The sequence below is a fragment of the Aegilops tauschii genome, chromosome 5, assembly GCF_002575655.3.
Source record: "Aegilops tauschii subsp. strangulata cultivar AL8/78 chromosome 5, Aet v6.0, whole genome shotgun sequence".
Classification (NCBI taxonomy): domain Eukaryota; kingdom Viridiplantae; phylum Streptophyta; class Magnoliopsida; order Poales; family Poaceae; genus Aegilops; species Aegilops tauschii.
Window position 1 is genome coordinate 547,359,654 of NC_053039.3, and position 13,079 is coordinate 547,372,732.

At 44.2% G+C, this 13,079-nt stretch overlaps 2 protein-coding genes across 3 annotated transcripts; one reads left to right on the plus strand and one right to left on the minus strand.

Moving 5' to 3' along the window:
* The first annotated feature begins 616 nt into the window (after positions 1-616).
* LOC109749804 (protein DEFECTIVE IN EXINE FORMATION 1) lies at positions 617-8,110 on the plus strand. The gene is made up of 13 exons (XM_045228800.2): positions 617-956; positions 2,430-2,540; positions 2,961-3,043; positions 3,267-3,384; positions 3,453-3,664; positions 4,177-4,628; positions 4,724-4,794; positions 5,292-5,548; positions 5,855-6,036; positions 6,414-6,697; positions 6,798-6,915; positions 7,030-7,212; positions 7,304-8,110. The coding sequence occupies exons 1-13, from the start codon at positions 820-822 to the stop codon at positions 7,619-7,621; spliced, it is 2,526 nt and encodes an 841-aa protein (XP_045084735.2). The 5' UTR covers positions 617-819; the 3' UTR covers positions 7,622-8,110.
* Positions 8,111-8,424: 314 nt separating this feature from the next.
* On the minus strand, positions 8,425-11,012 carry LOC109749807 (calmodulin-binding receptor-like cytoplasmic kinase 2). Of its 2 annotated transcripts, none has more exons than XM_020308747.4 (5): positions 10,355-11,012; positions 10,035-10,192; positions 9,786-9,951; positions 9,455-9,544; positions 8,425-9,260 (listed from the first exon to the last, which is right to left on the minus strand). In XM_020308747.4, the coding sequence occupies exons 1-5, from the start codon at positions 10,752-10,754 to the stop codon at positions 8,692-8,694; spliced, it is 1,383 nt and encodes a 460-aa protein (XP_020164336.1). In that variant the 5' UTR covers positions 10,755-11,012; the 3' UTR covers positions 8,425-8,691. The 2 variants fall into 2 exon arrangements, with proteins under 2 accessions (XP_020164336.1, XP_020164335.1); XM_020308746.4 differs by having other exon boundaries at positions 10,035-10,195; positions 10,355-11,002.
* Positions 11,013-13,079: the final 2,067 nt, after the last annotated feature.

Here is a 13,079-nt window from a genome sequence, read left to right on the forward strand (position 1 = left end):
ATGGCTTTTAACATGTGTCGTGCAGAAATCAGATAGAAATAATCGTATGTGCAGAAGTGGATACGGTGGACTCAAGTCAGAGAAAGTCCCTGGCGGAGAAGTGGAAACCTTAAGTCGCGAGACCTAGTGGGAAAAAAACTTTCATGCTGAGTTGCTTTTGATTTTTTTTAAATTTTAAATATAATCCCCTCATCCTCTTGGTTTGCCGGGAGATACATGGCTTGATGATTTTTTTTGAAAGAGAGACAAAAGATTTCTTTCATCCATTTATTAAGTAGTAGAGAATTGTTCGGTTATTAACGAAACGAAACTGCTCTGCGGACGGTAAACTGGCTGCACGACGACTGCACGATGCTAATCCAGCCGTCCACACCACTTTCATGATTAGCATGGACGCACTGATATGTTGTGTGGGGCACAAATCGTCCACTGTGCATCGTGTGCAACTGTGCATAGCAATGCTCTTAACGAAAACCCGGGCGAAAACTGAAATCTGATTTGTGCGACGAAGCACTCCGGGGTGAGGGGACCCACCGGTCAGGCTAATCACCTCGGGCCCACCCATCAGAGAGAGGAGACCAAAATGACCCGCAGCTTTACACAAACCCCCCTCGTTTCCTCCGCCATTCCAGCGTTCCACCCCGACGAGCGGCTCGCTCCGAGTTCGTCCTCCTGCTCGCTCCCCTCCGACTCCCCCACCACTCCACCCCCGCTCTGCCACTCGCCCGCCGGGCCGAGATCTCCTCCCCCCTCGCCGCCGCCTCGTTGCGGCGCGTCGCGACCGCCGCCCCGCGGACCCCGAGGCTCCTTCGGCCGCAGATGCGTCCCCTCCTCGCCCTCGCCGTGTGCGCCCTCCTCGCGGCGGGCGCGGCCGCCGCGGGGGAGGATGCTGCGAACACGACCAACAAGTTCCGCCAGCGCGAGGCCAGCGACGACATGCTCGGATACCCCCACCTGTGAGTCGCGCTCCCCCCCTGCCCAGCCGCCCCTCCCCGCGAGTCGCTCTAGATTTGGGATCGCTGCTAGATCCTCGGCGCCGGAAACGATCAGATGATATGTTAGATTCCGTTGCTTCTGCTAGGCTCGCTGCATCCGTTGGCGTGAACCATTTCCTGTGCGGTTCTTCGTAGCCTCGTTGATGTTGTTGACCCGAACCAGTTTGCGCGTGATTACTGTACCAGTGCTCTGTCCATGCCTTCACGCCAGAGGCTCTGTTTATGCTTAGAATGACGCTATGCCCACAAACTATGTTAAACCACTGTATGATTTCTGTAATTGGCATATTTAGTGCTTAAATTATTGTGTACTAGTTGAGTATCGACGTTTCACATTGCTAGTTGATCTATAAGATGCAATGAACTCATCGTATCTGAACCTGATGTTCTATGTCATGTTATAGTTAAGCAGGCTACTTGTGCAGGAGAATGCTATTCCAAATCCTGATACACATTGGTCTGGTTGCTTAAGTATGAACCTGAGCTCCATTTGGCCTGCACATATGATGCACATAATCTGATTGCATGTCCTCATCTATCAAACTGTGGGATCATTGGGCCCTGGGGAATTTTTACCCAGCAATTTTGCTCATATCCCATGTTCCCATAAGAGTTAAAACCCACTAAGCTCTTATAGCCCCCCCCCCCCCCCCCCCCCCCCCCCCCTTCTACCACACCCAACCTAGAAAAAGAATGAAAAGACAAAATAGTGAGCTGAAAAGGTGAAAAACTCTTGCTTCTGTGAGGCCTACAACCAAAACCTAGTAAGAACTTCACCGACGCCTCTTAGAAGTGTAGTTTTATGATAGCTCTTTACAGTGAAAGTTGCGATAAACACGAGTATCTCCTGAAATTCACAGAAAAATCATGGATCCATGTATGGCTTCTGCAAAATTGTTGTCTGGAACATCTGCTGATCTCGGATAGAACTAAATATAGCTTCGAACTTGTCCACATAGATATCATGTGGCATTAGATATCAACGATGCTAATGCTTCTGCTGCTCCTGAATTTCACTGGCACATTAATTCTTAAAACTGCTAGAAAACACCATACAGGGAGCACAATCCATAGTTATTTAATAGAATGCTCACTACATTTTATATCTGTAAATGGAGTATCTTGGTTTGTTAGATTAATATACGTTTTTCTTCAAATTATTGATGTTTAGTATTGTTTTTTTCTTTCACTAAAGAAGACTCCAACTCAAGTGAAGTGCTTTTATCCATGACCTGATTTATGTGCACACCTGCTGACCTGCAAATGGTACAAGCACACAACTTTCTTTAGTAATTTAGTTAGACCAGAGGATATGTGTTGTATCTAACCATTATGCACATTACATATTTCAAAGGTGCCTAGGCAAATAATGTCAGCAATCTGTACGGCTTGATGTATACACTTAATAATATAACATCTGTAAACCTTCTGTAGTGATGAAGATGCATTGTTGAGTACCAAGTGTCCAAAACATGTGGAGCTGAGATGGCAGACCGAAGTTAGTTCGAGCATTTATGCAAGTCCACTGATTGCTGATATCAACAGGTATATGCTTGAGAAGTTATTTAGCCTCTTCTGCCATTAGTATCACACGGTCTGTGTAATATGTACTTGATCATTTCATGTTTCCATCCTTTTTTGCTTACCTAAAGACGAAATTATCGCTCCATGCTCTGTAAGGAGTAGTGTGTTCCCTCTGTTTGATCACTATAGTAATAATGTGGTAAATCAGATAAGTACATCATCACCATAAACAGAGTAGCTGTAGCTTGTTTCCCCTACATGATTTTAGCTTACAAAGTCCAAAGTGCAAGCATTTCATAGACATGCTAAATTTGACTTATTAAATATTTAAATGTCAGATGCATGCACTTTTTTTTGCTTCCAGCTGCTGCCTTAGCGCCTTCTATCTTTTTATAATTCTATTTCAAACACACTTGAATGAACTTCTTTTTGTCGTGATAGTGATGGAAAGTTGGAAGTAGTGGTGCCATCGTTTGTCCATTACTTAGAAGTGCTTGAAGGTTCCGATGGAGACAAACTACCAGGTGAGGCTTCATCCTATCATTTGGCATGCTATGCTGAGCTCCTTGTTACATATTCATGAAAAATTTCAACTGAACTATATTATATTAGTTTAAGATACGCTAACACCCTGCTATGTCCTGAAGAACTCTCAGTTGAATATCTGTTATCCATATCCTTCTTTCAATTGGTATGGTTTGTTTTTCTTTTTAATTAAATATATATTTGTTGGAACATTAATTCCAGGATGGCCTGCGTTTCACCAGTCAAATGTTCATTCAAGTCCTCTTCTCTATGACATTGACAAGGATGGCACACGGGAAATAGTGTTGGCTACTTACAATGGTGTAGTGAATTTCTTCAGGTAAGGAACTCAATATGTGGCATTTTTTTTTCTATGGACATGCAGATCTTTATTTGTTTGTTATGTAGGATATCAGGTTATCTGATGATGGACAAGCTAGAGGTACCTCGTAGGAAAGTTCGTAAAGATTGGCACGTTGGGCTAAATCCCGATCCAGTAGACCGTTCCCATCCGGATGTTAATGACAGTTCAATTGCGAAACAAGCTGCTTCTGAGGAATCTCACCCAAACATTCAGGACAAATCAGTTGGTGATGAATCTTCAAAGGAACCTCAGTCACGTAAGTTAGCTTATAATCTGATGCCACATCTCTCACTGGTCTATACTAATGCCTTGTTTTATTTTTGCATTTGGACGTATAGATTTTTCTCTAGCAATTTGTATCTGGCAGGCTTCACCGAAGTTATATGTACTGTTTCTTTACATTGGAATCAGGGGCTATTAGTTTGGTGTTGGTGTTTTTCCCTCTGAGAAAACTAAAAAACTTTGTCTTGACCGCCCACCACAAAGTATTGCTGTTTGGTGAACATATTTGTTGACTAGGCTCATTTATACTTGTAGATTGTGCAGTTCACTTTTCACATATTTGAGTTGGTATATAAATGTACAATTTGTCTGTTGTCACCACTCACCAGTATGAGGATTGATAATGTTTTAAAGAAATTTGACATTACATGCACACAGTAATCATTGCACTACTATGATGTGGGTAGTGGACTATCCATGCCGTCCTGCTGTGGGTGTGTGGATGCAGGAAGGATGCATTTTGACGTTTTCTGTTTATTACTGTAGGAAGTACAACCAACACATCACAGGGAGCTGATCCCTTGAAACATCCATCTGAGCTACAGTCGGCCGAAACAAAACCTAATCCTACCGCTGAAAAGGAGAATCCAGAGTTGCCAAAAAATCCGAAAACCACGACAGAGAGTGCATCACATGCTCAGAGAAGGTTGCTTCAAACAGCAGATAAAAGTGATGATCAAACGGGAAGTGCAGAAACTCATGGAAGTGATGCAGGAACAGCAGGAGAATCAACTGTTGAAAATGATGAGCCTTTAGAGGAGGAAGCTAATGCATCATTTGATTTGTTTCGGGATGCAGAAGATCTCCCTGAAGAGTACAGTTATGATTATGATGATTATGTTAATGAGACCTGGTGGGGAGACGAGGATTGGACAGAACAAGAGCATGAGAAAGCGGAAGATTATGTGAGCATAGATGCTCACATATTGTCGACCCCAGTAAGTGAACCTGTTTGTTCCGTTTTACATAAATGTTGATGTTTGTTCTAGTAATGTTCTTGAGTTGGTTACTTTGTTTGACATTTTTTCTACAGGTAATTGCAGATATTGACAATGATGATGTACAAGAAATGGTTATTGCTGTATCGTACTTCTTTGACCGCGAGTAAGGCTGCTTTGTCTGCTACTAATGCATTTCGTGCGTGTTGCTCATGACATCTGGATGATGACTCATACATAAGAAGCTCTGAATGCCAGTTTATTTGTGATGTCCTATGTTGAATACATGTTTCATTAATACTCTCCAAGATTATTTTTTCAAAAATAGGACCCCTTTGTTCTCTCTTAGCATGGACTGGTTGGTTGATGATGGTGCTTATAGCTAGTCTCAGTTAGATTGTGCATTTGCTTCCCTGACTAAATTTATGCTTTGCTTTGATTGTTTTTGTTCTATATCATGCTTGTTCCAGTAATGAATTGAAGGTACTAAATTAAAATCTAGGTGTTTTTTTTATCTGCTGTGCTATCTTTTCGTTATGATTGAAATGTTTTTTCTTAATGCAAAACTTCCAACCGCAACGTGAGCACTTCATTATATAAAGCCTGTGTTACCGTGGTGGTGTTCCTTTTGCAGCCTAGTAATCTGCTGTCTTTTACTGGCAGGTATTATGATAACGCAGAGCATTTAAAAGAGCTAGGAGGGATTGACATAGGAAAATATATTGCAAGCAGTATAGTTGTTTTTAACCTTGACACAAAACAAGTAAAATGGACAGCAGAACTCGATTTGAGTACCGAAAGCGGGAAATTCCTTGCCCATGCATATTCGTCTCCAACTGTGGTTGATTTGGATGGTGATGGAAATTTGGATATCCTTGTTGGAACTTCCTATGGCTTGTTTTATGTTCTTGATCATCACGGTAAATTCTTAACCTCATAATGTGTAGTATTGCATCCAAAAGCAGATTTAGCCTGAGCTATCATTTCATATACTGCATACATTTAACTCTCGTAGCCTAGTGTTTCTTCACTAGAATTGTACAAGACCTGGTGTAAAGTACAATCAGTTTTTATCATGCTATTTTTCATTTGGAAAATTCGTTTATAATCCACTGAAATCCTCATAGGGAAAACAGTGAATTTCCACATTGTTCATACTTTTATCTTTGATGCGCTGATATATGTGAAGTAACCATGAGCTCTTTGTTGTTGATTTGTTAATATAGGTAAGACTAGGAAAAATTTCCCCCTTGAGATGGCTGAGATCCATGCACCAGTCATTGCAGCAGACATCAATGATGATGGTAAGATTGAGATGGTCACTGCTGATGTGCATGGTAATGTAGCAGCTTGGACTGCAGAGGGAGACGAAATCTGGGAGGTGCATCTGAAGAGCCTTGTTCCACAGGCAAGTTTCACCCTATTCTTTGTACGGTGTTAGCTGAATGCTTATATAAATTTGGTTGTCTATTCATATGCCGATGTAATCCATGTCTCTTGACATATACTCTGCAATGGCTACACATGCTGAAGTTGCTTGCCTAGTTTAGCTCAGGATAATACGGTTCATCCGGAATCTTGCTTCAATCTCCTTAATATTCAACCATTCTGCCTTCTGGTACTATTAAAAATTGTTCAAGACGGATCCAAAACATCATATTTTGTTTTAGTTAAAATAAAGTTATCACACAGACGCATTTCTATCGCAGCATCTTCGTCTTCTTTACTTTGTCGCATCTAGGCTTTTCTATATTCAATCTGATTGTTATGATCATATGATGACAGCGACCTACTGTCGGGGATGTCAATGGAGATGGCCACACTGATATTGTCGTCCCAACTGTATCGGGAAACATCTACGTTCTTAGTGGAAAGGATGGCTCAAAAGTTCAGCCTTTCCCATATAGAACACATGGAAGGATCATGAGTCCTGTCTTGTTAGTTGACATGAGCAAACATGGAGAAAAGACGCAAGGACTAACCCTTGCTACTACGTCCTTTGATGGTTATCTGTATTTGATCGAGGGCTCTAGTGGCTGTGCAGATGTTGTTGACATTGGAGAGACCTCGTATGCCGTTTCTTCTCTGCTCTTAAAGACATTTGGTAGCATTTTTGGATATTGTACTTGCATTTCACCAGAATGAGCTCACTGCTTTGCACATTGACAGGTACACTATGGTTTTGGCGGACAATGTGGATGGCGGAGATGACCTTGATCTCATTGTTACTACCATGAATGGCAATGTCTTTTGCTTCTCCACTCCTTCACCACACCATCCTCTCAAGGTAGGCGATGCTTAGCCTTGGTGGACTGTTTGCAACTTCTGCTTGAGCTTGGTTTATAAATAGAGGATAAAAAGCATGGTAACAAGGTTACTTCTCATTCTAACTTGGTTGTAGGAATGGAGATCATCAAACCAAGGAAGGAATAATGCTGCATATAGGCACAACCGTCAAGGTATTTATGTTAAGCATGGTTCCAGGACATTCCGTGACGAAGAGGGTAAACATTTCTGGGTCGAATTTGAGATTGTAGACAAGTACAGGGTTCCCTATGGGAATCAAGCTCCTTACAATGTCACGGTACATCCTGTCAGCCCAAAACCTCACCTGACGGACAAACCAAATACTTTTACTAACTCCAAACTATCTCCATTCTACTTCTGGGTTTCAGGTAACTCTACTCGTCCCCGGGAATTACCAGGGAGACAGGCGCATTGTGGTCAGTCAAGTCTACAATGAACCAGGACACAAGCGGATGCAGCTCCCCACCGTGCCCGTCAGAACCACAGGAACTGTGCTCGTGGAGATGGTGGACAAACACGGGCTGCATTTCGCCGACGAGTACTCGCTCACCTTCCACGTGCACTACTTCAAGCTGCTGAAATGGCTCGTGGTTCTGCCGATGCTCGGGATGTTCCTTGTCCTCGTCGTCCTACGGCCCCAAGAAGGCGCACCGTTGCCGTCTTTTTCGCGGAACAACATCGACTAGTGCGGCCCCTGCGGCGAAGCAGATCAAGAGGCAGGCAGGTCCGGCTCTCCCATGGTGGGACCACTGCACACCGTAACACACTGGGGAGTGAGCGCAGTCTGCGCCATGAGATTGGAAATCCTGTATGCCGCTGCTCCCCATCCATCAGTTAACTAGTTCGGCAGGGCAGATATAGTTTTACAGTATAGAAATACAGTTTGAGTTTTGAGGAAGAATTTTGTGACACTTGAATTATTTTCTAACTGATGATCATGATGTGCCGCGCTGTTCATCGTGACCCTATTTTGTGTACTCAAGGGGTCCCTGTTTTTGTTGTTCGGCTTCAGGCGCTGGTCTGTATTCTTCAGTTTCTTGTGATGTCCGGAGCTTGTTTGTGTGCAAGGCCACAAGGGTCCGGATTCTTAACTGCTGGGTTTCTGTTTTTTATCCGAAAGCAGATGTCAGGGAATGATAAAATATATGCTGGCCTTTGTTGTTTTTGTTTTATTAGATGAAGATCTACTAACCCATTTATACTTGCACCAGTCTCGATGTTTAGACCAGATCGTTTTCAGTCAACTTTCCAAGGCGAATTCTCAGTCTAGCAGACCACTTTTGTGCGTGACACCTGAGATGCTACCGGGGAATGTTGGAACCAATTCTCTCCCAGTCTTTATTTTCTTGGGTCAAAATATGCATACATTTGTACGTAGAAGACGAGTTCATAAGCGGCTTGGCTTTTGTGTAATATTCTTTCTCTATTAAAAGAACTGCAATGAAAACTGAAGAACATAATGTAACATGGAAAACTGAATATGTGGCATGGAAAAACATAATGTAATTTTATTCTCAAATTGTACTACTCCCTCCGTTTCTAAATATTTGTCTTTCTAGAGATTTCCTCCAGATCCTTTGCCTTATTTGTTCAAAATTTACAAGTATCTGCGAGATACGTATTCATAATTTGTTTCCCTTGACAAGTGTAGTAATCTTCTTTCAAGAAAACTGCAAATCTTCCGAATTTTCCAAAGCACGGCAATTTTGGCTATACACGTGTGGATTGGATACATACGATCGAGCCGGCGGCATCATCATCGGCTAACCCACTCGGAGCTCCTGTCTCCGGTGGCGGCGCCGGCGGACGCGTCCTGCCGCGGCTCCTGCCTCCGGTGGAAGTCCCTTCGCACGGTCCACAGCGCCTCGTTGCACCGCCGCATGGACGGCCGGTCCTGCCTCGCCGGCGCCACGCACTGCTCGGCCAGCCGGAGCATCCCCTCCACCGCCGCCACCGACGCCGGGCTCCTCCGCACCCTCGGGTCCATGGCCACCACCGCGTCGCCTCCCCGGAACTTCTGCAGCGCCCACTTGGTGGTGGCGCGGGGCTCGAGGCCGCGGCGGCGCTCGATGGGCGGGCGGCCGGTGACGAGCTCGACGAGGAGGACGCCGAAGGAGTAGACGTCGCTCTTGTCGGTGAGCTGGAGCGTGCCCAGGTACTCCGGGTCCACGTACCCGGCCGTGCCCACCGCCTGCGTCGTCACGTGCGTCGCCTCCTCGCCGTCGCCAGCCACCCGAGCCAGCCCGAACCCGGCCACCTTCGCCGCCAGCGCCCCCGTCAGCAGCACGTTCGACGACCGGATGTCCCGGTGGATCACCGACCGTTCTGCATTGCCATGCCTTGTGTCATTTTCCAAGTTCAGACAATCACCATGCACACTTTGCTACTGCCTATCATCTTTCACTTTCTCTGTTCCTTATTACTTATACTAACTTTAGTACAAAGTTGGGTCATCTATTTTGAAATGGAGGGAGTATGAAGCATGAACAATGCCATTTCAAGGATCTGATTGGATTTACCTGCGTATTCGTGCAAGTAGGTGATGGCATGAGCTACGTCGATCGCGATGTTGAGCCGCTGCGCAAGTTCTAGCCCGGTTCCGCGCGATTCTGAATTTTGCAGAAATCTTGGTCAGTACATCTTGCTAGTATTGTAATTGCTTCCATACAACAAATATTTGTTACGAGTTCGTCACTATTTCTAATAATATGCTCCTTCTGTAGACAAATGTAAGAGCGTTTAGATCACTACTTTAGTGATTTAAACACTCATATTTGTTTACGGAGGGAGTATATTTTTTCTGGCAAATGCAGGGAACTGAAATTAGAAATGTGAATGCAGAGTACATACCATCCAAGTGTTCCCTTAGGGAGCCATTGTCGACATACTCGACGACGATCAGAGTTTCATCTCTCTGCTCAAAGAACCCGAGGAACCTCACCAGATTCTGGTGCTCAATCTTCTGAAGCGTCTCGAGCTCCCTGCTAAGTTGAGCAGATAGATACTGACCATTTAACTGCAGCAACAAAATATTCAGTTACATTAGTTGCTCCTGACAGTTGCCAAATATTACTATGATGTTTGTTTGTTTCCCCTGACCTTTCTGGCACGTTTGACGGCGACTTGGGAGCCGTCCCTGAGCTTCCCTTTGTAGACGCTGCAAGAAGCTCCCTCCCTGACCATGTTCTTCTCGCTGAAGTTCGATGTTGCTCTGAATATGTCTGCAACGGTGAGCCCTGCACCCTCCTTGCCTGTCCCTGCTGCAACCAAATTTGTCAACATCCACAGATTACAGTCCATGAATACTCTGATCTTCTAAAGAATTTTCACGCTGATTAATTCGATGCTTAACCCAGAGGAGGATCATGATTAACAAAACTGCACTGGCAACAAAACAGAGGATGAAGTCCTATTGGTACCTGAATCCGTGGAGACATGGAAGCCCGCGCTCCTGCTCCCCTGAGAGTAACCTCCACTCCTGCTCCCCCGAGAGACCTGGGAGACCTCCGGTTCTTGCTCCGCCTCGGCCTTCCTGACCCGGGGCACGAAGCAGGTACCGAACACGCCGGCGACGCCCCGCGCCGCCGCCTTGAACGTGCCGCTGCTGCTGCGGGTTGAGCTCCGGCTCAGCTGGGAAGAAAACGGGGCGCTGTGCGACGAGGCCTGCCGCCGGTGCCGGTACGAGGTGTCCGGGGAGGAGGAGGGGTACGGGTACCCGTCGGAGGCCGCCTTGCTGAAGTTGCTGAAGCTCGAGACCTGCTGGCTGCTCATGCTGCTGCTGCTCGTGCTGGGCTGCCTCCTCCCCGCAGACGACTCCATGGTGGAACAGAGGAGATGGATCCTTCACATGGATGATGGGAAATTACGGAGCAATGATTTTGATGGTGGTCAGACTGCGTCGGAGGTTGCAGGGTCAACTCGCGTGCTGGCTGCCTTGTGCTTAATCCAAGCAACAACTACTGGTGATTTGTTTGACCTGAGCTGTGGCAATATTTTGTTTTCAGGAATGTTATCATGGTTGAAACTTTTATTTTTCGTTGCTTTTCTTTTGCTGGTTGTTGTTCATGGAATGTTTGCACACACACCTGTCATTGCTTGGTTGGTACAAGGACTAAGGACCTAGTCTTGGGACTTGGTCATAAGTGGTGCTAATCATCTTCGTGCGGTTGGGGAAAATTAGTTGGAATGTAATGGGAATTTAATGACCGGTCTAAGGATATGAACATAGGCACATATATGACGGTGAACTCTGTCCCGTGAACACTTCATACGTACTCCATATTGATGCAGTTTATATTTTGGTACAGAGGTAGTACAAGATTATATATATGGTGGTTCGAACAGGATTAAGGAATTTGACTTTTCATGAGGCAAATGAGAAACCTCAGTTGGATCTTGACAGTTTCTCTATGCAAGTAGCAGCCATGGAAGACAAGCCATCAGGCTTCGAAAAAACCAAAATACATGGCTATCTATTTCGGCAATGCAAAAATGAAAATAAGATTGACAAAGTGTTCACCAAATCATAACGTAAAATTTTCTCTTGAAAAGAAGCAGCTATCCAAAAAACCATCACTTCCGCTTCAGTAGACCCCCCTAAACACATTAACAGTTGAGATTACCCCATGCCCCTTCATAATAAAGAGCACGATGGTCATTTAGAAAGTACATCACCTTTGAGTTATTTTTGTTTTTGGGTAATTACCGAGCACGGATACGGTGCACAACTGGGCCGGCCGGCCACTTGCCATTTGAGCGCGCGCGAGGTAAAAATGCTGGAAAAATTAAGAACACTAGCACGGGGTCGAACTCATAACCTCGTCATCGAGTTCAGGGGAGCTAAGCCACTCGACTACGCCAGCGATGCTGAAAATGTAAATCACGATATTCATTATTATTTGCTCCCTGTAGTACTTTGTACTACTCTAATTATTATTTTTAGAATCTTTGTACTACTCAAGTTGTTCAAGGGTTGTGTATATTTATTTTGTGTGGAGGAACGTAGTAAGTACCACGTGGATGCATGTGCAAATCTCAAACCAATTTGTGCAAGCTATACTTGTACACGTGTGTGCGCGTTGTCATTTCTACTGATTTCTTCGTGATAGATTCATGCATGTAGTCTAGTGTATATGTATGTGTCTCCAAACAGCCATTGTATCATGTATGTATGTTCCCATTCTTTATATTTTTGTCCCAAATTTAAAAAATGATTGCTTTTTAAAAAAACTGGTAAATTTTGAAAAAAGTACGTAGTATGCAAGTTGTCTTTAACATAAATTATTGGGAATTTGTTAACAATTTTGAAAAAATGTTCAATTTTATAAAATTTTCATACAAAATTTAAAACTTCAAAATTATTGACAAAATTTCAAGAAGTGGTTACGATATGAGAAAATATTCATGTTAATTGATAATGATGAAAACTGTAAATAACTAAAGCATTCAAATTAGGAAAAACTACATGCTTACAGATCCATCCGTCTGGCCTAGTCTAGCACACTCCACTCAACTGGTGTTTTTTGGACCATATGAGGCAGCAGCCTGACACAAACATATGAGGCATCCGAGCCAGGTTTAAACGACTTCCGCCACTGTTTGCACGGTGCCATACGTCCGGCAAGACCCTTTTCACCGAGAAAACTCCAGAAAATACAAAATTTGTCAAGAATCCAAACAACTTGGCATAATGCCTTGAATTGGTCACATAAGTTGGTGAAAAAAAACTAGGGCCATTTGACAGATGTGGAAAGACAACGTGCTTTAAAACAGACTCTTCTAGCTGCGAAACACCCTCCATTGAACATGATCTAATTTTGGACATTCTTAAAATGACCTTACTTGTGGGCATGTCGGTGGTAGACATACATGCCTGGTATAAATGATTTTCGACACCATATGCAAGTTGCGACACGTCCGGTCATTTATCTGCCTTTTGACTTAGAAAACTCCAGAAGATGCAAAAAAAGTCGAAAACCGAAACAACGTGCTCACAAACTTGGTCATAGCAGATGGTAGAAATTTTTTCGGGCCCATTCGAAGGATGTCAAGGTACAACATGCTCACAAACGGAGCCTTGTCGGCAACCCGAACACCCATCATTGAACATGGTCTAGTTTTGGACATTCTTGAAATGACACCAAC